Source organism: Cottoperca gobio, chromosome 5, assembly GCF_900634415.1.
Source record: "Cottoperca gobio chromosome 5, fCotGob3.1, whole genome shotgun sequence".
NCBI classification, from domain to species: domain Eukaryota; kingdom Metazoa; phylum Chordata; class Actinopteri; order Perciformes; family Bovichtidae; genus Cottoperca; species Cottoperca gobio.
In genome coordinates this window covers 8,794,303-8,815,836 of record NC_041359.1, presented here as the reverse complement: position 1 = coordinate 8,815,836, position 21,534 = coordinate 8,794,303, and the positions used below count along the sequence as shown (strand labels likewise).

The 21,534-nt window shown below is 42.1% G+C and overlaps 1 protein-coding gene across 1 annotated transcript in view; it reads right to left on the bottom strand.

The window, feature by feature from the left end:
* The window catches only part of magi1b (membrane associated guanylate kinase, WW and PDZ domain containing 1b), a 135,017-nt gene that overhangs the window by 69,004 nt on the left and 44,479 nt on the right, over positions 1-21,534 (bottom strand). The window contains 1 exon segment of the mRNA XM_029430826.1: positions 3,232-3,348. Coding sequence (XP_029286686.1) covers positions 3,232-3,348 — 117 coding nt within the window.

The following is a 21,534-nucleotide window of genomic DNA, read 5'->3' as shown; positions in this document are numbered from 1 at the left end:
TTTGCCGATATCTTGGAATGGCGGCATGCAACCCTCTCACCAGCACAGTAAACTGTCTCTGCAGTGGCGCATACAGCATGGCAGTCAAACCAACACAATTGGTATTTCTCACAAGTTTCTTAACGCTTCCCTTATAAATCCTATTGCATGAATCTATAGTATTATACTAAGCATTAGTGAAGCTCCTCACTGTCAGATGAAAATAAACAACAGTATGTAAAGGCTGCGTCAAATCAGAGACGATGCCACACCAGGCCCAGGCTAACACGGTGAGTTAGCAGAGACAATGACTTCAGCACATGGAGAATTGACCATTCAAGAAGAGCGGAACATGTCTCAGTAAATGTGAAAGCTTTTGTGTCTTTCATTACAGACCTGAAGGTGATTACATTACTGGCATATTAATTAAAAACCATACAGATACTTGCTTAATGTGTTTGGAATGTTAATGTATATACTGTATTTAGTTTGTTTTTGTTGCACAATATATTTGTCCTACTACTGTAACACGGCAATCAGACTTTCAATACAACCTTTTCAAATAATTTTGTCAAACTCACCAATTACTGTACACACGCGAGTTTAGCTCAAATTGATAGAGCGAAAAAAGACAGATTGTGGTTCATAATACTGTGTACCAGAAGACTGGATGTGCAGAAAGGTTTGTTGGGCCAAGTTACCATTTTGCATGATTTAGAGGCAGGAAAAGCCCCAACAGCCACACACTTCTCCATCTGTTTCTCCACCTGCTTGCTGTGCATTAATCACACCTACACCTACACATGGACAGTGCTTCGAAAAAACCTTTGGACATAAGACAACATGGACACACACTGACCGCTCACAATCGCAGGCCAAAACAGTCAAATCCATCTCACTTGTGCATTAACACTACATAAATGAACATATGGTTTCCTATACAATTGCTGTGTTGGTCTTGCGTGGACATGAGAGAGTACTTATTCATGGACTGCCTACTATAACATGTCCTCCCAAAAGATTAAGCAGCGGCAAATTATTCGTAAATGTAATATTCCAGTGAGAGTCTCAAACTCCTCTACAAGTGCATGACAACACAAACTTTACAGTCCTATAAAAACATATGGCCTGGGGAACACCTTCATGCTTTGTTTACTGCTAACAACACCAGGATTTTTACTAGTGTGCCATAGACCACTCAGTGATTAAAATGGCCATTATGGCCAGACCCCCACCCTCCACCGGTGTCTGGCTGACATATGGCAGTGGAGGTAAAGCAGATAAACTCCCTTAAACAAGCCTCCTGAATACACATAGTAATTTGCGTGAGAGGGCGACAAATAAACTAATTGAAAAGCCAACGGATGAGAACCATTAAGGGAAAAACATGGGTTTGTGGAAATGAGAGGTGCTCCCTTTCAAGACTGAAATTAACTGCAAAATGCAATATGCTCAGGCTTCGGAAAGTATATGGGGACTGAGAAGGTGACAAAAAGGTTGTGTAAAGTTATGTTGTACTCCAAATATGTTGTGATTGAAGACAGTAGTGTTGCACGGTATACCAAAGTCTAGGTACTTTTTTAATACTTTGTTGTTAAAAATACTTTGACATTTGAATTTCCCAACGTTCAGTACTTGTTGTAGGTCAACTGTGTCGCCGATCCTTCTATTTGGGTTTCACTTTATAAAACAGATAAATAACAGAGCTACTCGCTACGTCTAAACTATGATGGCTCTATAGTTTCAGACAGAACAGCCAGTAAAAACGGACTCTCACTGTAAACATAATGCCCCTGATTGGGTTGCTGGAGTAGAGTTTAAGTGGAGATGGCCTGTTGGTAGAATCATGGTTATATTGTTTTGGAACTATTCATAGAATAATATGTGGGCATTGTGCAGGGCTGGTCTATAATATAATATATATTATTAATTTGACAATTAGTATAACTGTAGATTAGAAATTGAATAATTAACATTTCATTGTAAATATATTTTGCACAGTCTGTGGGTGTCACGGTTTATCAAATATCAATAGTATTAAATATCAATATGCTGCAAAAGAAAGGAAGAAAACAAGGAAACGTAATTTGTGTACAGTCCAGTAAGTTCTACAGTTACACCTCTACACCATCTACTTGTCACTTCCCCTCTCTCTACATCTTCATAAGTGTTGTGTCCAAAGCCAGTAGGGATTTCCAACTCTGGCTTCATGACAATGATGATGACTCATGCAGTTATATGCAAATCAAGGATAACACAAGTTTGGCATCATGCAGCATGGTTCATCAGTCCTCCCCCCAGAGAGGAGTGGCACAGTTATTATATGACACATGTATCACTCTACTCTTATGGTGTTTTTGCCACATCCATTGCACCAACAGCATCTTCAAGGGTTGTTTTTCATAGCAGGGAAGAATAAAGAACTTCACATATCTACTCCAGCCTTTGAGCTGCAGCAGCTACAAGAGAAATATGCAGCATCAAAAAACAAATGGGCCTTTAGATCTTTGCTATATTGACAGTCAGGAGGAAAAAAAGTCAAAGACACAAGGCTCGTTTCCTGGATTACACAGCCAGCTCTAGCAGAGGAGACACTGGTTAGTGATAGAGGGTGAGGGACTTGGATGAAGCTACAGCGGTTATGATTACTGGTGCCATTGATCCCGTGGAAATGAGACACTACTAGCCTATTCACTGTGGAGTCACCAGACCTTTCCTCTAACTGATCAGAAGTTATTAGTAATGCTAAAAGAAAGATCTGACTTTGTATCAACTCACTGCTTGTTATCAACTTTGGATGACGTGCGATAAAACCGATCAGCATGAGGTTAGTTCTAAGGAGGGTATGAAGTTATCAGGCCAATATTAGTCAAAAGACCAGTGGAACCATGCTGACTGAAATAATCAGGTTTAATTAGATATTTACCCAAAGTGTCTGTGTTAGGCAGCTACACTCACAATCATGACATGGATCTAACAATGATCACGCTTGGAGCTGAGACAGTAGCGCACACTGATCTCATCAACGGGTTTCTATTTTTCATGAGGATGTTCACAAAATAAATGATAATCTCTGGACCACAACAATGTTCTGTGGGAACTCACATAAACAAAGTGTGTTAAAGCCAGCATATCATCAGGAACTGAAAGAATGGCTTGTATTAAAGCCAGGAAATGGAGAAGACAGCAGAGCAGCGGATGAAAAACATGAGAAAAAGGAATAATAGGTGTAAAAGATGGACATGGACTCACAAGGCACGGCGTGGCGGTAGAGGTTGTCTCGGATGGTCTGCTGCAGTTCGTGGTCAGGCGAGGATTTCTGGAAGCGCTGGCTCAGATAATGCTTCAGGTCCTTGTTCAGCTTACTTCCTGTCATTGCGGACACAAACAGGGAAGCATGTGGTAACTGCATCTAAAATAATTAAGGCTAGCAGACATGATGAGGCTGTTATAATTCACAGTAAGGTGTCAAACGGCCACAGTTTGGCTCTCAAAAAAAGAAATACACAAGTTAATCCTGCAACCACACCAAAGCTAGTTGCTGAGTGCATAGCCGTGAATTGTACACTTGCCATTGTCACTCAGAGGGGTAGCTGGCTGCAGATTCTCCCTCTCCAACCAGCCAGGGCTAGCCAAAACCGAATACTGCTAGCATTACGGCTAGCACTGTGAATCAGCCCTCCTACCGTTATGCCATCTGGACCTCAGACACACATTAGGCTACTGAGGGGCAGCGCGGCTGGAAAGTGTCCGTATGCGTGTGCGTTTGATTCTGGATACTGTGTGTGTCCATTAGAGCGAGTGTCCACAAGGGCAGTGTCATGCGTGTGCAGACACAGCACAAACAGTATGACAACATAACAGAAGAAAAGAGAGGAGATGTATGATGTCACTCAAAAGAAAAACGAGGGTATTTACCTGATGAATATGACAATGCCGTGATCTAAATTGAATAACAGCACTGCTTCAGGCAACAACAAGCATCTTATCACGTTCTATATTAGTGCATGTCCCGTTATTTATCATCCAAATGATTTATCTCCCATCTTTGCATGGCTGCTGAGACCATTTTCAGTTGTCTTGGGCAAACAACCAGTCATAAAAGGCCCTGGATCCTGTTTCCATGGAAACTGTGTGTATGTGTGTGAGTCTGTATGTGCGTGTTTATGTTTAATAAGATGATTGAGATTGTTATAGTACAGAAGAGCATTCTGCACTGTTTGGCAGAATGATTGTAGGTTCATGCGATAAAAATACAATTTAATCACAACATGCACAACCCACATGCATATGACTGCTTTTTAATTTATGTGACCTAAGACGATTCAAATCAACATAAGTAACGAAAGTGGGTAATATAAACATTATTTATTATGGTCACAATACTACCTAGAAGATTTTCTACGTCTGGTTATGAAGCTTTCAGGCTAACACTGCAATAAAAGTAAAAGTTTACACGTTATTGGGAAAAAACATTGACAGCTATGGCTTTAACAAATAGTACTGTCTTAAAATATAAATTGCCTAAGACAAGTATTTGAATGTTTGAAATTTGTTTTGTTGTTAAATTGGATAAATGGGCAGATTCTTTATAGCAAAGCTCTCAAATAAATTAACATTTTTCTTTAAGATGATTTCTTCCAGACTTGATCATTTTAGCGTCTATCTCTTTATCATTTAATGTATTTTATTGTTAGAAAGTACTTTTGCTTTTATCATATTTGTTAAAAATCACAGTTGCTTGGACGTCACAATGAAAATAAATGTTTGAGTTGAGACTTGTGAAGTTCCATCTTAAGAATTATGACAACTTTAGTGAATCCAGGCCCAGGTCCGCAAACATATTTAATTGAATTAATGAGTGACATATTTAAAGAACCATAATTAGTCTCATAGACAATGTGGCGGTTTGGTAAACACCTCCTGGCTGCTCCTGACATATCACTGGGTTGTAATCCTCACAACAGGTCACAAGCCGACACTCAGACCAACAGAGAGCCTAATGCACACCCTGACGTGCTCTTGTACACACAAATTACTGGAAGGCAACGGGTAGTCCTCGCTAGCAAACCCCCAACTGGCTCTGTGAGTCTGACTCTGTGTCTGAGTTTTGTGGTTGGAAATATCTAACGTAATCTTGAAAACCAAAGGGGCCATATAGAAGGAGATGAGAGCACTACTAAGAAGGATTCATGGCATCAGCAACAGTAACACAGTCCTTATACTTAGCTATTAATAGCCAACTTTATACTTCTCTTATCAAGTCACATTCAAATGGCACAAAGTTCATCAAAACTCAAAATTAGGGTTTACCTTAGATATTCATCTGGTTTCCCTGCAGAATATATCCATGTATTTCCCATCTTCTAGCATCATAACAAATATCATATTATTTTTTCTGGTATTGTTAAAAGGGCTCTACTGCAATATTGTATTGCGCTTTCAAAGCCCTGTCATCAGTTTGCTGGATCCTACAATGCCATTATTTTACTCACAGAAGAGACTCTCCTTACCTGGTAACCTTCCGTTTGTTTGGTGTCTGTATAGATTTGCAGTCTAAGTGCATTTAAAAAAAGATCTCTTAAAAGCCCTATTCATTTTGATGTTTATGTACTTAATTAAACTTGGGCTTGTTTATGTAGTATTATGGCTTACAATAGCAAGCTATGTGATTTAGTCTGACTATTGAGCCAATAATAACCTTGAGAAATGTTTATAAAACAAGCAAAGTTTGCTGATAAGATTTTTTTGGTTGTTAAAAAGTTCTTAGCACTTAGAGATGAGTCATCATTTGAGAAAAAGAAAAAAAAAAGTTAAATTAAAGTTACAATTGGACAGTGTGAGCAATGTTTAAGAAAGCTAACTCAGGCCTCCTCTGTGTTGGAAGATCACTGGTGTGCAAGCAACAGCACCTCAAGGAGCTATTACATACGCTTTAATCCAGTTCTGTAGATTCTGTCCTCTCACTTTTTCTTTGTGTATGCTTATCTTGATGAGAACAACGTTGTTTTAATGAAAATTAACATAAATCCTTCAAAGGCAGAACAGTGTGAATGACGGGGCCCTGAAGGAACTGCCGCATTGATGAATGAGAGGAAGGTAATCACTTAGAGACGTGTCGATTCAGTAGATTGTGCTATCTGTTCTCCTGCAGATTTTGGCTACTTTGCAGTCATGAAGTGCTGACATGGAATATCAGGATGTCTACTGATCAGCACAGCTGTGAATGTATTGTTTTTAATAGTAGGAGAGTCTGAAAGAAATCACAACCGATGTCATGTACTGACATGGACCAGGTTGGGACTTGCGACTGACGTTAAAAGTTTGATTGTTCTTGGCAGATGGTGATTATTTAAATGATCTATCTTTAGGTCACCCACATAAAGGACAATTTAAGTATGTAGCCAACCCCTCTTTCTTCTTGTCTGCACACATATTCTGATTTCTTGCCCCTTTTGTTTTAAATGGACACTACCTTGAACAGTGTCCTCAATGCCCTCACAAGTAGTGAAAGATAACTGACCACTTGCTTTTCACTGGCCAAAGTATGCATTTGGTCTGGGAGTAAACTCAAACTAATTTTGCTATCCAACATAATGTTGTTTCTTCTGGTCTGAGGTCAAATGCCTTTCCCACCACATTTCCTTTCTTTTTTCCCCCCTTTCCTGTTCACTACTTAAAACAACAGCAGACTACTCTCAAACCACTCTCCTTAAGTGCATCCGCAATGTGTGGATTTCAGTCTTTTGGTTGGCTCCAAATTGGGTCTAGGTTGAGCCAACTGGAGTACAAATACAGTTGACGGTGTTATCTTAGAGATCAATATCCTGTGGATACTTTACCCGCAATCTGCCACCCATCTCATGTGTGAGAAGGTCAAGAATATCACAACTTATCTCCGTTTAAGCATTGAAAGCAGTTAGTCAGCTCTTTCAAACCAATGTATGTTAACACCATAAGCCCATTAACTGCTATTATGCCTCACTCTGTTTTGGTACAAATGACAAAGCATGCAGGCCCTGAAGGCAAACAGAGAACACTGTACTGATCCTGAAGACTTGGATATAGAGTTACTTGATCAGACCAACCTAAAGAACAATATAGACCTGAGATGTTTGGATATAAATAGTTTTTTTTATAGCAGAGATTGATTTGGTTTTATCTAATTCTGGTGAAACACTCCCTTTATTTGGTATAAACATTATTAATATACTGTATAGTACTTGTTTGATGCCAAATTGGTTACCACCTCCAATGCCTGACCGTGTGTATAGTGCATTGTTTAATTCATTGATTATCTGAATTCAATTTTACTTATAGGCAACAAATAGAAGGTATACACAGGCAGCAAGGCTGGGTCGGGAGAACATTTGGCCCATATGGCCGCCCACCAAAACCCCTCTGCAAACACATAATTAGAAAAGACATATCCTTCAAACAAAGCCCACCTGTTATAGATTTTCCATAGGCCCCCTTAAACAAGCAAGACTTTGAAAAGGAGGCACGCAATGCATGGCAGAAGGAAGATGGGGGAGAAGTGGTTTATGCAATGGGGAGAGGGGAGAGGGAGGCAGAGTGTGTCAAACAGTAAGAGAACATCAGAATAAACTACACAACACATCTAAAGAATTTCAGACCCAGCTGAAATGTGAAAAGCTCCACAACTTTCCAGATATCTCCCATTGAGTCCACCCCTGCATCCCTCAGCTCTGATCATCCAGCCAAGGCCCTGCTCAGACATGCAGAGCCAAACATACCACCAACCAAACCCTCCGCTAGCAGTTGACATCTGTATTCACGGCATGGAAAAAGCGGACTACACTGAAACTCGATCCTCCCGCTCATAGTGGGAAAGGAAAGGTTTGACCGATTTCTGCTGATTTGGAAATGGCAGGAGTTACGGAGTCGTATGGGCCGTTCACGCTCCAGACGAGCGGTGTCATTACATAGGAGGAGAGCCCCGGTAACTTGCTTGATATTCAAAACCGACAGCTACTTTAATACAACATAGAGATCTTTGTGTGACCCGACCGCTGTTCCTGAAATTAATCTTACTTTGTGTGTACTGTAGAAAAGTAGCTGAGGTTGACAATTCAAAGCCTGGGCTCAGGCCAAAATCCAAACTTACTTACACTTCATTACGTTCAGTGGAAGAAGCCAAGTATTGGAAGTTTTGAGTTTTGCATGCTATATGTACTGTATATGTAATTCCAGAGGAACTTTCACATGAGAAAGAGGATCTGTGTCATAACTTAAATACAAAATATTAGGTTGTTGCAATTTGCTTACATGTACACACAGGACAGAAATGTCAATTCAATCAAGAGTGCCGTTTACATTTGTTTGCCTTGCCAACACCGTGGCTCGAGGGATGGCATTTTAGCTCAGTCGGTCCATCTATCTGTTCACCCCTTTGGTCCAGACTGAATTATTTAAACAACTATTGGATGGATTGCCATGAGATTTGGTAGAAATGTCATCATGAGGTTGACATTTTTAGTTTAGTGCAGTATGTAATCAACTACTTCAGAGATTTAATGAAATTTGGTACAGGCATTCATGGTCCTCAGAGGATGAATCCTTATGATTTTAATGACCCCTACCTTTTTCTCTAGCACCACCAGCAGGGATAGTTTTCCCCTATCCAGTGAAATATATTAACATCTACAGCAGGGGTATTCAATTAAAGTTCAAAGAAGTCCAGTCAGACAAAATGTCATCAAGCAAAGGTCATCTGAATGTCGAATCAAATAAAAGTACAATTCAATAATATTTCAATAGTATATATTGTCAGTTTTTTAATTGAACTGGAGGGATTTAAAAAAAAGAAATAAGTATCTTACACTAATATTAAATAAATGTTGTTTTCCAATTCAAGTAAAACAAGTAAAAAATACCAGGGAGCTTTTACAGAATGTGCATCTTCAAATAAAGTGCTTGATTTTAGAAGATATAGATAAAACGGGTAGCTCCAGTTACTATTTTTTGTTAACAGTCTCAACCAATTCAAAATACATAATCTCAACACCTCATTGTCTCTTTATTTCCCTCTTATAGATATATCCGACTCCGCCACTTTCTCTTGTTTAGGGAGAGAAGTGAGCTTGTCCTGCAAGGGTTTTAAGGCTGGGCTTGAATGGAGTTGGTGTCATTGTCATACGCATGTAGGTGCTTATTGATGAGCCTGGAACGGTACTTGGTTTTAATAAAGTTTATAGTGGAGAAAGCTGTCTCACAGCTGTATGTGGAGCCAAATGTACAGGGCTACTTGCTGTCTCCGAGACCATTTGTGTTTTTGTCTTGTAGTGGAAGACATTGCCTTATATCTGCAATTTGCAAATTGACTTTGTTTTATGAACATAACCTGCAAAACTTATGACATTCCAGCTGTACTTTTTGTTTAATGTTAGGAAATGTTAGCACGGTAACACATGAAAGTAAGATGTGAATATGGTAAACATTATACATGCTAAACATCAGCATGTTAGCATCATCATTATGAGCATTTTGCATGGCTGTAGATTTAGCGTTGTTTAGCTAAATTTGAGGAAAAAAGCCTGTATATTTAGGGTTGTAGGTAACACAGGGGACTGTCATGTGTACTAGACTCTAATTACAGGTACCATTGGTAATGATTACAATGCATGGCCTGCCCTAAAATAAATAGCCCTATTTGAAAAGGTCTTCATGCAGAGGCATCTAAGAAATGTTCTAACTTTAATCAGCACTCTGGGCAATGGTAGACACAGTCACCCTCTTAACACAAAGCACCAGTCTAAGTGACAAAGCAGAAAACACAGTCATATGCCAGGGTGCCAGCCTGTTTTACACTTAGCCAAGTCAGATTTGGCAGCGCCACCATGTTTGGCTGGGCACTGAGTGTTGTATCGATGTAGAATACACAAACAGTCTGGCATACAAGGTAACAAACGCCTTTTTTTCTTTCCTCTCTTCAATTGTCTTTTTTAACATCAAGGGACATATAACCAGGCGGAGGCTATGATTAGAATACAGTCTGTTTTCAGTGGGACGTTTATTGCTAAATTTAGTTTCTCCAAAGGGGGCCATAGTAAAGAAGTGGGCTTTAAAGTTAAATGGATTTGTGCCATTCAAACATGACCTACTACAAGTTAAAAGGTAACTATGAGACATACACAGGCTGTCCAAAGTCATGTCTTAAGTAATCAACTCTTAAGTGAGCAGTCCATCCATGGCTCTAGTTAATCAGATAATCAGGGCTAATCACCATTTAATTGATTCAACCAGCAGCAGCTATCTACAGTTAACATGTTCAACACCACTGATCAGAGCTTAACCATATGTCATAATGATTAGGGACATGTAGAGATGTCAGAGAGAGCTTAATCTGACCCTTGACCAGTAATGAAGGATATTATTCTATATCCAGCTTGCTAAATGCAGGTCCAGGTGATGATTGGAGGCTAAACCACCATAGCTGGATAAGTGTATGTATGATGACTGACACACACTGCAGCCAGATGAAAATGATCCTTGAGGAAAATGTCAAGCTCTTAAATAAGGCAGTTGACAAAACAGCATCATTAACATTAGCTCTTTAAATGAGGAGTCCAAGTCCCAAACCATACTGCAGAGATGAGGAGACACATCTTTCATATTCACTGAGCTGTGTGTGTGTGTGTATGTGTGAACATCCCCGTCTCTGAGCTCAACACTACCCCCTATGCTCCTCTATTAAATGTGGCTTGCATCACGCAGCAATGGCCGGGCTCTGTATCCATAGCAACAGCTGCCAGATGAGTGTAGACTGTGGTGAAGGTGGCGATAGTCACAGCCAGTCATCGTCTGCTGCCCCCATCTGGGTTTACAGGATATTACAAAAACAAAAGGAGATAATAGATATAGTCACTTTGTATAGTCACAAATGTATCAGAGTTTTCATTATAAGTGTTTTCTTCTAGCCCATTGTGACAGGGACTAGCAGCTTTCCATAAATACTTGTATGAGGTAGTACAGCTCTAAATTGAGGAGGAAATGCACTCAGGCACTGAAATGTTGAATATGGCTTTAACAGCCAAAACTGTCTATTTCCTTGTCTTGTAACCAGCAATGTTGTTTCCCCCAATACAGCAAATAAAAACTCATGAATCATACCCACTCCTGATCATATCACAGCACCAGAATTGGAGCTTTTTATGTAAGATTGTAACAGAAATTGCTTCAGAAATCATAATCCACATAGAGAATGAATACATGAAGAAGTGAAAATCTTTTCTTGAGCTGCTGGTATGTGTGAGCCTTGAATTAGGCACATGGCCAATGGCAACCCTTGTGGCTCACACTTCAGTCAAGGCTGTGTCACAGAACCTGGTCTGATTAGCACAGCCTGTGGGGAAACAAAAACTATTTTTTTATCCCTTGACATCTGCTCCGGGTTGAGTAGAGATAGAAAAACACAGGATCCAAGACGGTCAGGGTTAAACCTCTGACGATCTGTCAATCCTGTCTATATGGTTGTGTGTCCTGGAGCCGCTTGTCTGTTTACTATGTTCCAGATTGCTTTCATTGATCGTGGTTCTCCAGGCAGGGCAAAGAAATCCTCAGAGGATACATTTCAGCACGTAGAGCAGCAAAAAGGCTGCGGTAAAGGCGTCAATTTCCCTGCTGCAATCAGACAGTGGATTGAGAGAAGCACATACATACAGTACATGTGACTTTTTATGTGTGTTGTACTGTACATGTGTGTCCGCGGTAGATTTGATGTTTCACGTACATCTCTCTTTGAATGTGCTTATTTGTAAAGTCCATTATTCACACAAAGCGAGAGTGCCTATCTAGTTGGGCAAACATCAGCATCCCCCAGCCAAGGACTCCCACACTATAAACAATAACACAACGCCTGTATTGTGATGTGTGGGTGCTGAACAGAATACTATAATTTATCCATGTTATTAATATTCTTGTGATGATGTCTCCTATGAGCCACTACAATTGAAGCTGCCTACCGAGAGGCTTGTGAATGAGAGGATCCATCATCCACTGACACACAGGATGGTTTTGCATTTACTGTCTGCGGGTATTGGAGTAGATGAGATTGCAAACACTCATATTTAAAGTTCAGAAATATGAAAGACAAAAAGTACAACCCATACACTATAAAGTAATTTACATCTAGCTACAACATCTGCACAAACCAAATGATTAATACTACACACAGAATTAGAGGACTACTTCTTCCAAGACCGAGATTTACCCAGCTAATGATGTGATTATTGACTGACTGATGCATAAGCCAGTGAGACGTGAGTATTTTGGAGGTAATTACCTCTCCATCATGGCCACTCCTCATTGACAGGCAGCATTTCAAGACCAAGAGTATTAGTCTCCTGTGACAGGCCAGCTGATTTGCTCCCAGATTTTGCACAAAGACGTGAACATTAGTATGAGAGAATAAAAGGACAGAGTGAGAATAGGAATGATCAACAGAACCGTGGAGGATGACAAGAAAAGTGAAGCTGGGAAATTAAAAAGGAAGAACTTTGAGGGAATGACGCTTTAAAAGGTTGATGGGATATGTTTACAGTCAGTGAGAAATGTGACAGCGAAGGGCACAGTGTGTGTGTACAGGGAAGACATCTAGACACTGATAAGGGGATCTTGGGACACTGCAAGATTAAACCTTCACACACACTTCAACTGTCATTTAGTAAATTGCTCTTCATGTTCAAACACAAGCAAAGAGGCATGTGTCAGCAAAAAGAATAAGCCAGTCATTCAAAATCTACAATAAACAAAAGTGGAACGGCAGTGTTCCTCTCTGAATTTGATAAAAGCAAAAAAATCCATTTAGAAAATAAAGGAATTATCTCTCTCTCTCTTATTTCTTTACCTACAATTACAGCACCTCCTGTAATTCCATCCATCCTGCCATCCATCCATCGTCTACCGCTTATCCGGGATCGGGTCGCGGGGGCAGCAGCTCCAGTAATGAACCCCAATCTTCCCTTCTCCGGGCCACATCCTCCAGCTCCGACTGGGGGATCCCGAGGCGTTCCCAGGCCAGTGAGGAGATATAATCTCTCCACCGAGTCCTGGGTCTTCCCCGGGGTCTCCTCCCAGCTGGACGTGCCTGGAACACCTCCCTAGGGAGGCGCCCAGGTGGCATCCTTACTAGATGCCCGAACCACCTCAACTGGCTCCTTTCAACGTAAAAAGGAGCAGCGGCTCTACTCCGAGTCTCTCACAGATGGCTGAACTTCTCACCATATCTCTAAGGGAGACGCCAGCCACCCGTCTGAGAAAAAACATTTTGGCCGCTTGTACCCGTGATCTCGTTCTTTTGGTCATGACCCAGCCTTCATGACCATAGGTGAGGGTAGGAACGAAGATCGACCGGTAGATTGAGAGCTTTGCCTTCTGGCTCCTGTAATTCCAATATTGTCAAATATAGTCAGCCATGTTTGCTGCAATTAACATCATATAAACATATGAAACAGCAAGCAAACACATAGACAAATGGCAACTACTACCCACTTAGTAGCGAAAGAGACCAATCTAGTATAGGTCAGGCTTTAGAAATGCTGGATCCTAGATTTACTACAATGCAAATCAATGGCTTTCATTAGACCCTACGAGCCTAATAAAGGCACAGAGACAACCCCAATGACATCAGGTTGTTTGGAAAGCTCCTCCAAAGCCACAGAAGACACTGCAGGCTGAGTAATATTCATTGTGACAAGCAAACTGATCTTCTTTATGTGCAAAGTTAATTAAGTCTACCTTAAACCACATGGATGTAGGCCTATAAATCTAAATGTCATGTCCAAATTAAAATAATGTTTTCTATAGTATATAATAGACAACAAGAGACAAAAAGCATAGGAGCAAAGGCATAGGAGCCTGCCTACAGAAATACTACAGACACAAGGAAAAATATCACACAACAACAACAATCCAAAGTAAAGCAGTAAATCAAATCAATCCAGAGTAAAGATATCACACTAAAATAAAAGTCAAGGAAAAACTGTTAGCAAGTTACTACCACAGCTATAATGAATGACAATATAAACGTATGACCAAGCTGAAATTGTCCAAGTTTATTAGGCCTTTACAGTGGCTGGTGTATTACCATAATATCTTATGGCCCCTCCCCACCCCTGTTCCATTTCACGGCAAGATAAATGGTTAACTGCTGGGGTGTAATCAGAGGCAGTGTGCTAAGTCACCCCAGGCCCGCAGTGGGTGAACACTGTACTGACACACCAACCACTGGTCACATCCGGGGAGGGAGGGCAGGAGAGGGAGAGGGGGAGAGAAATAACATAAACAACAGGAGGAAAGATGGAGAAATTAGATTAAACAAAAGGGCAAAAGACAGGAAAATAGAGGGCAATAAAGAATGAATGAAAGATTAAAGAGAGGAGAGAATTGAGAGACCGACGACGTGGGAGGTTTCTTCTAAGTGTATTCATATTGGAGACCGACCCGGAGCGAGGCACGTTCCTCCCGTATGTCTATAACTGTACAACCAGCTGTTGGGACTCTGTCTTCATCACAGATTACCTGGTTATTAATTGGCCACATGGGGGAGAGTCGGTTATTCTCTATAATTAACCAGGGGAAGCTCATTAACTCTGCCACCAGGGGGCATATGTCACTCAGGATCATTAAGTGTACAGGACAGCATGCACTGTGTGTGTGCACGTGTGTGTGTGCACGTGTGTGTGTGTGTGTGTGTGTGTGTGTTTACTGGGATAATTCTGCCTGTGTGTGAGACCTGTATTTGTAGGTGTGTTTTTGTTTAATAAAGTTTAGTAGCAAAGCTGCCTTTACGGATTCAATTCAGTTTTTGAGCTGATCTGAGTAGAGGAAAAGCAACTTTATTGCATATAACAATTAAAAAATTCCAGCACTGGGTTGCACAAGCCTTTTATTTTTTAAGATTTCTTTGGTTTGTTTTTTTCAATTAAGTGATTAATCATTCATGCTGAAAAATGTCAGAAAAGAGTTACATTTTCCAGAGCCCAAAATATTGTCTTTAAATTGCCTGTTTTGTATGACCATACATCCATCATCTACCGCTTATCTGGGGTCGGGTCGCGGGGGCAGCAGCTCCAGTAAGGAACCCCAATCTTCCCTTCTCCGGGCCACATCCTCCAACTCCGACTGGGGGATCCCGAGGCGTTCCCAGGCCAGTGAGGAGATATAATCTCTCCACAGAGTCCTGGGTCTCCTCCCAGCTGGACGTGCCTGGAACACCTCCCTAGGGAGGCGCCCAGGTGGCATCCTTACTAGATGCCCGAACCACGTCAACTGGCTCCTTTCAACGTAAAGGAGCAACGGCTCTACTCCGAGTCTCTCATGGATGGCTGAGCTTCTCACCCTATCTCTAAGGGAGACGCCAGCCACCCGTCTGAGAAAACACATTTTGGGCACTTGTACCCGTGATCTCGTTCTTTCAGTGATATCCTGTCCATGAAAATCACAAACAGGATTGGTGATAAAGTGCAGCCCTGGCAGAGGCCAACATTCACTGAGAACGAGTCTGACTTACTGCCGAGTATCCGGACACAACTCTCGCTTTGGGCGTACAGGGATTGGATGGTCTGCCACCCCCTAGGCACTGTCCAAGACTTCCACGCAATGTTGACGAGGCGTGTCAACCAAGACAGCCCCTCAACACCCAAAGCCTTCAGCATTTCTGGACGGATCTCATCCACCCCTGCGGCTTTGCCACTGTGGAGTTGTTTGACTACCTCAGTGACTTCCGTCAGGGAAATTGACGATAATCCCTCATCAGCTTCCAGCTCTGCCTCTACCATAGAGGGTGTGTTAGTCAGGAGTTCCTCAAAGTGCTCCCTTCACTGCCCGATAACTTTCTCAGTCAAAGTCAGCAGGATCCCACCCTTGCTATACACAGCTTGGATGGTTCCCCGCTTCCCCCTCCTAAGGTTCCGGATGGTTTTCCAGAAGCACCTTGGTGCCGACCGAAAGTCCTTCTCCGTAGCTTCGCCAAACTTCTCCCACACCCGCTGCTTTTCCTCTGACACGGCAGAGGTTGCCGCCCTTCTAGTCCTTCGGTACCCTGCAACTGTTTCCGGAGTCCTCCCGGGTAACATAACCCGGAAGGACTCCTTCTTCAGTTGGACGACTTCCCTGACGGACCCCGGTGGTCAGGGAAACCATCCGACTGAAGGAGTCGAGGGTTACCGCCCCTTGAGGCACCTAAGACCTTGAGACCACAGCTCATCACCGCAGCTTCAGCAATAGAGGTTTTGAACATAGCCCACTCAGGTTCAATGCCCCCAACCTCCGCAGGGATGTCTGAAAAGCTCCGCCGGAGGTGTGAGTTGAAGATCTCCAGGACAGGGGCTTCCTCCAGACGTTTCTAGTTCACCCGCACTACCCGTTTGGGCTTACCAGGTCTGTCCAGAGTCTTCCCCCACCCCTTGATCCAACTTAAACCGAACACTCCAAACTGCGGTTTGGGGCATAGGCACAAACAACAGTCAGAGTTTTCCCCCCATAACCCGAAGGCGTAGGGAGGCGACCCTCTCGTCCACCGGGTTGAACTCCAACGTAGCGGCGCTCAGCCGGGGACTTGTGAGTATCCCCACACCCGCCTGACGCCTCACACCTTGGGCAAGAATAGAGTCCAACCCCTATCCAGGAGTACGGTTCCAGAGCCAAGACTGTGCGTATATGTAAGCCCCACCAGATCCAACTGGTAGCACTCAATCTCCCACACTAGTTCCGGCTCCTTCCCCCACAGAGAGGTGACTTTCCACGTCCCCAGAGCCAGCCTCTGCTGCCCGGGTCTGGTCGAGGTCCCTGGCCATCACTGCCACCCGTGTGACAGCGCACCCGACCCCAGCGTGTTTTTTTTTTCCCACAGGATGGATGGATGGGAGGCACCACGTAGCTTCTTTGGGCTGTGCCCGACTGGGCTCCGTGGCAATCCCGGCCACCAAGCGCTCGCTGTCGGGCCCTCCCTCTGGGCCTGGCTCCAGATGGGGGCCCCGGGCTCCCTCCGGGCAGGGTCTCTGCTTTCATTTCCCTCTCTATCATGAGGTCGTTTTTGTTTTGTATGACGAACAATCCAAATCCCCATATTAAAAACAAAAAAAATATTAAACAGTAAACCCTCACATTTCAGAGGCTGAATGTATTGACTGTTCGGCATTATTGATAAATGACTATCATGTCAGCATTACATTATTATAGTTTTGAAACTGCTATATAAAACAGATAGTTTTGTATTCTAAATAATGTCTAATATGAATTAGTGCAACATTGAAGATAATTTTTTAATTTATGAAAATTCACGTCTGGCTGGAAAACGTGGCCAACGTCGTCAGTATAATTGTTTTTCGGCTTTTAGTGCGTTATCATCACTGATGTCAGCCTCTACTTTATATTCCAGTATTTTCCACCACTTGTCTGCTGTCCTCTCATTTTCATCCCAAGGTCTGCATTTATCTTCTCATTTTCTCTCTCTCATCCTTTTCCTTTGCCTCTTCCCTTCTTATGTAAGGCCTTACTTAGTTACCTTCCATCCTTAAAATACTTATTTTCCTTCCCTCATCTGCACCCCTTGAGCTGCTGTCATCTTCTTCAATCCATCCATATTTCCTTCCATCCATCCGTCCGTCCGGCCGTCTCCCTCGTGCCTGGAGAGGGCATGACTGACCCACTTTCCTGCCCCCGTCACCCTGTTACACTGCTGACTCAAGACGCGCTCAAGATGTTGTATGAATGCACAACTGCAGACAGCCTTGCTAATGCAGATGAATACATTTGGCAACAGATGCATACAAAAGGGATACTCAAACACTTCCACATCTGCTCGGTGATCTAATTTTAGAAATAGTATGCGAACACACACACACACACACACACACACACACACACTAACACTAGAAACAAGCATAAATACAGGGAGAGGGAAGAAAATACTTAAAAATGCATCTATTTATCATGTCTGACAGGACAAAATGAATACCAAATGTGTATTAATTCCAACTTCCATCCTCACATGCTCTTTGCTCACTCAACAATCCTTTCAAATCTAAAATCATCAGCAGCAACATTTACATACAAGGTTTTCTGCTCTTGACACAGAGAAGAAACTCAAAAACATAAAGCAAAACTAATTCAAAAAAATGCATACAACTGCACACACATGTATTCAAAGCTGTGTGTGTTTCAGGGTTATGGGCTAATGGGGCAGCAGTCACTGCTGGTTACGTCGACAGTTGTTTCTGGGTCAGCATGAGGCAACGCTCATCCAGCGCTGCATCCCTTAACAGCTGACTCCAGGCCAGACATGGAAGCACACACACACACACACACACACACACACACACACACACACACACACACACACACACACACACACACACACACACACACACACACACACACACACACACACACACACACACACACACACACACACACACACACACACACACACACACACACACACACACACACACACACTTACAACCAGCAGGGGCAGATAAATATGAATGATGCACTTATTATTAACAAGACTTAACACTCAAAGTAACAAATACCCATAGGAAAAACATGTAAATAAATACAAACATTAGGAACTACTCAGTTTCATCGAAGATTAAACTCCCAACACTTTGACATGCTCCACACACACACACACACACACACATTACTCCACATTGTACTCCTGTCTTTGCGTCTTGTGAGGCTGTATGCGTGTATTGTGCCATGTGCTGCAGTGTGTGCGTGTGCGTGTGCGTATATATTTAAATATGAGCCATAGTTATCTGCGGTGTCCTAGCACGATGAGCAAGATGAAGCCCGGTGAACCATGAGGAGAGCTTTGTGTGAGTTAGAGTGCGATCATTGTGTGTAACTGGGATGCTCCTATAAAGTCAAAACACCCATACGCACACACAAGAGAATGTGCAGAATCTGCTCGCACATATGCACAGCACAGATGCATGCTCAACCCTTCCTCAAACAAACTGTCGCCAGCGTATTACGACGGAAGCTCATGCTGGAGCGGGCCCAGGTCCGAGGACTAGGCCGCCAGTTCACAGACTTAATCCACCGCAGAGGTCTACTTCCAAACCCTGGTGACGACTGACTGACAGACAGACACACACACCTCCCTCTCTGCTCACAAACCGTGTCACAGCATGTAAAGCAGTGCTTCTTAAGAGATTAATAGGAAACAAATAACAACCTCTTCAATACAACATTTTATTTAAAGGAATAGTTAAACATAGAAAATACGCTTATGTTCCTTCTGGCCAGGCGTTAGACCAGAAGGCTTTTACCATTCCTCATATCTATAAAAAAATAGCTTAGCTTAGCATAAACACTATTGCTACTATCAAACTGCTGTTGTTTTTAGCACACTTTCTGCTAGTTTGAATATGAAAATTGAAAAATTCCATTTCACACTGAATTTCATTACAAATGAGCACAATAAAACTTATTTCCCAGTGGGGTTTCCATTTGTTTTATTTATATGGTTATTTAAATTTTGCCAGTAATATATATATATATATAATTTTTACTTAGTTGCAAATCATATGAACTCAAATGGTAAATATATATTTGTAATTAAGGACCCTCATACAGTTTTTGTTTATTTTCTGTACCTTGTATCTGTCTACTACCAACAATTTAAATGAATAAAGGGAAATACAATACAAGATTCTATGCATTTCCTTTCGTATTTGGGGCTGTGTAAGCTTCCATATTCTACATCCTGCCCTCCTTAAGAAAATCAGCAAAGAGAACTGGAGCAAAGTATCCACCAAGAACACATGGATGATGGATCATGTTTGTGTTCTCATTAACTTGATACTTTTTCTTTAAGTAGATGCAAGAGATAGAAAAACCATGCCCTATTAATTTTCACAAAAGGATTCTTTTAACATATATTCTGGGTGAATGACATATTTGTACTTAGCCTGGTAAGAGTAGAGAGTAGCACAGAGCAGTGTGCCACTGAGCCATTGGAGAATTTCAGCCAAAGATGAGGATGAGGCAGAGAGTGGAGCAGGGCTGGCCTATTCTCCAGACAGACATATACAGACTGACTGACAGGGGATCACAGCTGGCTGGGAAACGTCAGCCAGTAATCACTGTCAGCAGCTCACAAAGTGCACGATCATGTGCCTAAACATAGCCATGCAATGTTTCCAAACTCACAACTGTGTGGCTGAAACACCAAGGGTCAGCTGTATGAATGAAGTGTACGCACAAAAAACATGCGTATGTCTTTTCAAACACATAAGCTACAATTTGTAAAAGAAGAATGTGCGCACCCCACACACAATTCTGATCATGCGTACACACGGTTTTCTAGAGCAAGCCAAGTGTGACATGGTGGAGTAGAAATTAAAAGTAAGGCGGAATTTAACATAAAACGAAATAGGCAATTTCATCGCTTGCATTTCCTTATTATAATTGCTGCCTTTGCGCGTGACGTGCACACAGTTTTAGTCGTGAATACATAGAGTTTCATGCATCTTAGCCTCAAGTCTTCTGCCTATCGTTATGGAGAAACCCACGCACAGACTGACAGAAAAAAGCGAATAGCTCCGACTTTCACTGTGACAACTAATACTCAACAGAACAATGAATAAATGTTGCCCACCACATGACAACAGAAACACTCCCCCATGCAGACAGACTATTGAACCGCTCCTCCGAGCAGACAGTCTATTACATTTTCTGAGTGTGTGTGTTTGGGTGTATGTGTGTGTGGCAGTTGCAAGTGATAATGGAGGTCAAGTCTGAAGTCTGTCTCCATTTGTCTCTTCCTATACCAGCCGCTCCCACAGTTCCTGAGTCACTCACATCACTCTGCAATTTCAGTTTGCCGAGACAGGGCGCAGTGAGCCTCAGACAAGCTTACTCCCAAATCATTTATAACATAGACAAATTATCTACAGTACATCCTCCATGCCTGGGTGCCCGATTGCATGTTAACTTCTTTACTTACAGTACACCTGTATGTCATTTAAATATAATGGCAAATTGATGTGGGCCAAGTGTTTCAAATCCCAGTCTCCACTTGAGTCAAGAGAAGATGTGAAAGAAATATGAGGATGCTGAACAATAAGGCAGCTTTTTTTGTCAGGCATTCAACAGCAATCAAGAAGAAAAGACATTTGGTACGTTTGTAATTTGGTGAACGGCAAGTAGAGGAAGACGTGGAGTTAAAGGTATCAGCTGCGACTTTAACAAGCACCAGTCTGAGTTTAAGTTTTCCTTTGTGGCTCGCAGTGGTTATAAGAGTCGGTGGATGTTTCAAAGGCAGGAGAGCTCAGTTGGAGGTAAATGGAGGCAGGTGGGGATGCATGTGAGCAAGAGAGAGGCAAGAGGGAAAGTTGTATTGATAGAAGGAGAGCTGTACAAGCACAAAAGAAAGGATGGAATAAACAGGCCAAATTCAAGATTCAAGAAAAAAAGCCTTGATTTCGACCGAGAACTGTCTTTAAGACCAAATGTTAAAAACAAAGTAACAGGGTGGGCGAAACTAACATATTTCTAAAACTAAACTAAAATTGAGCTGTC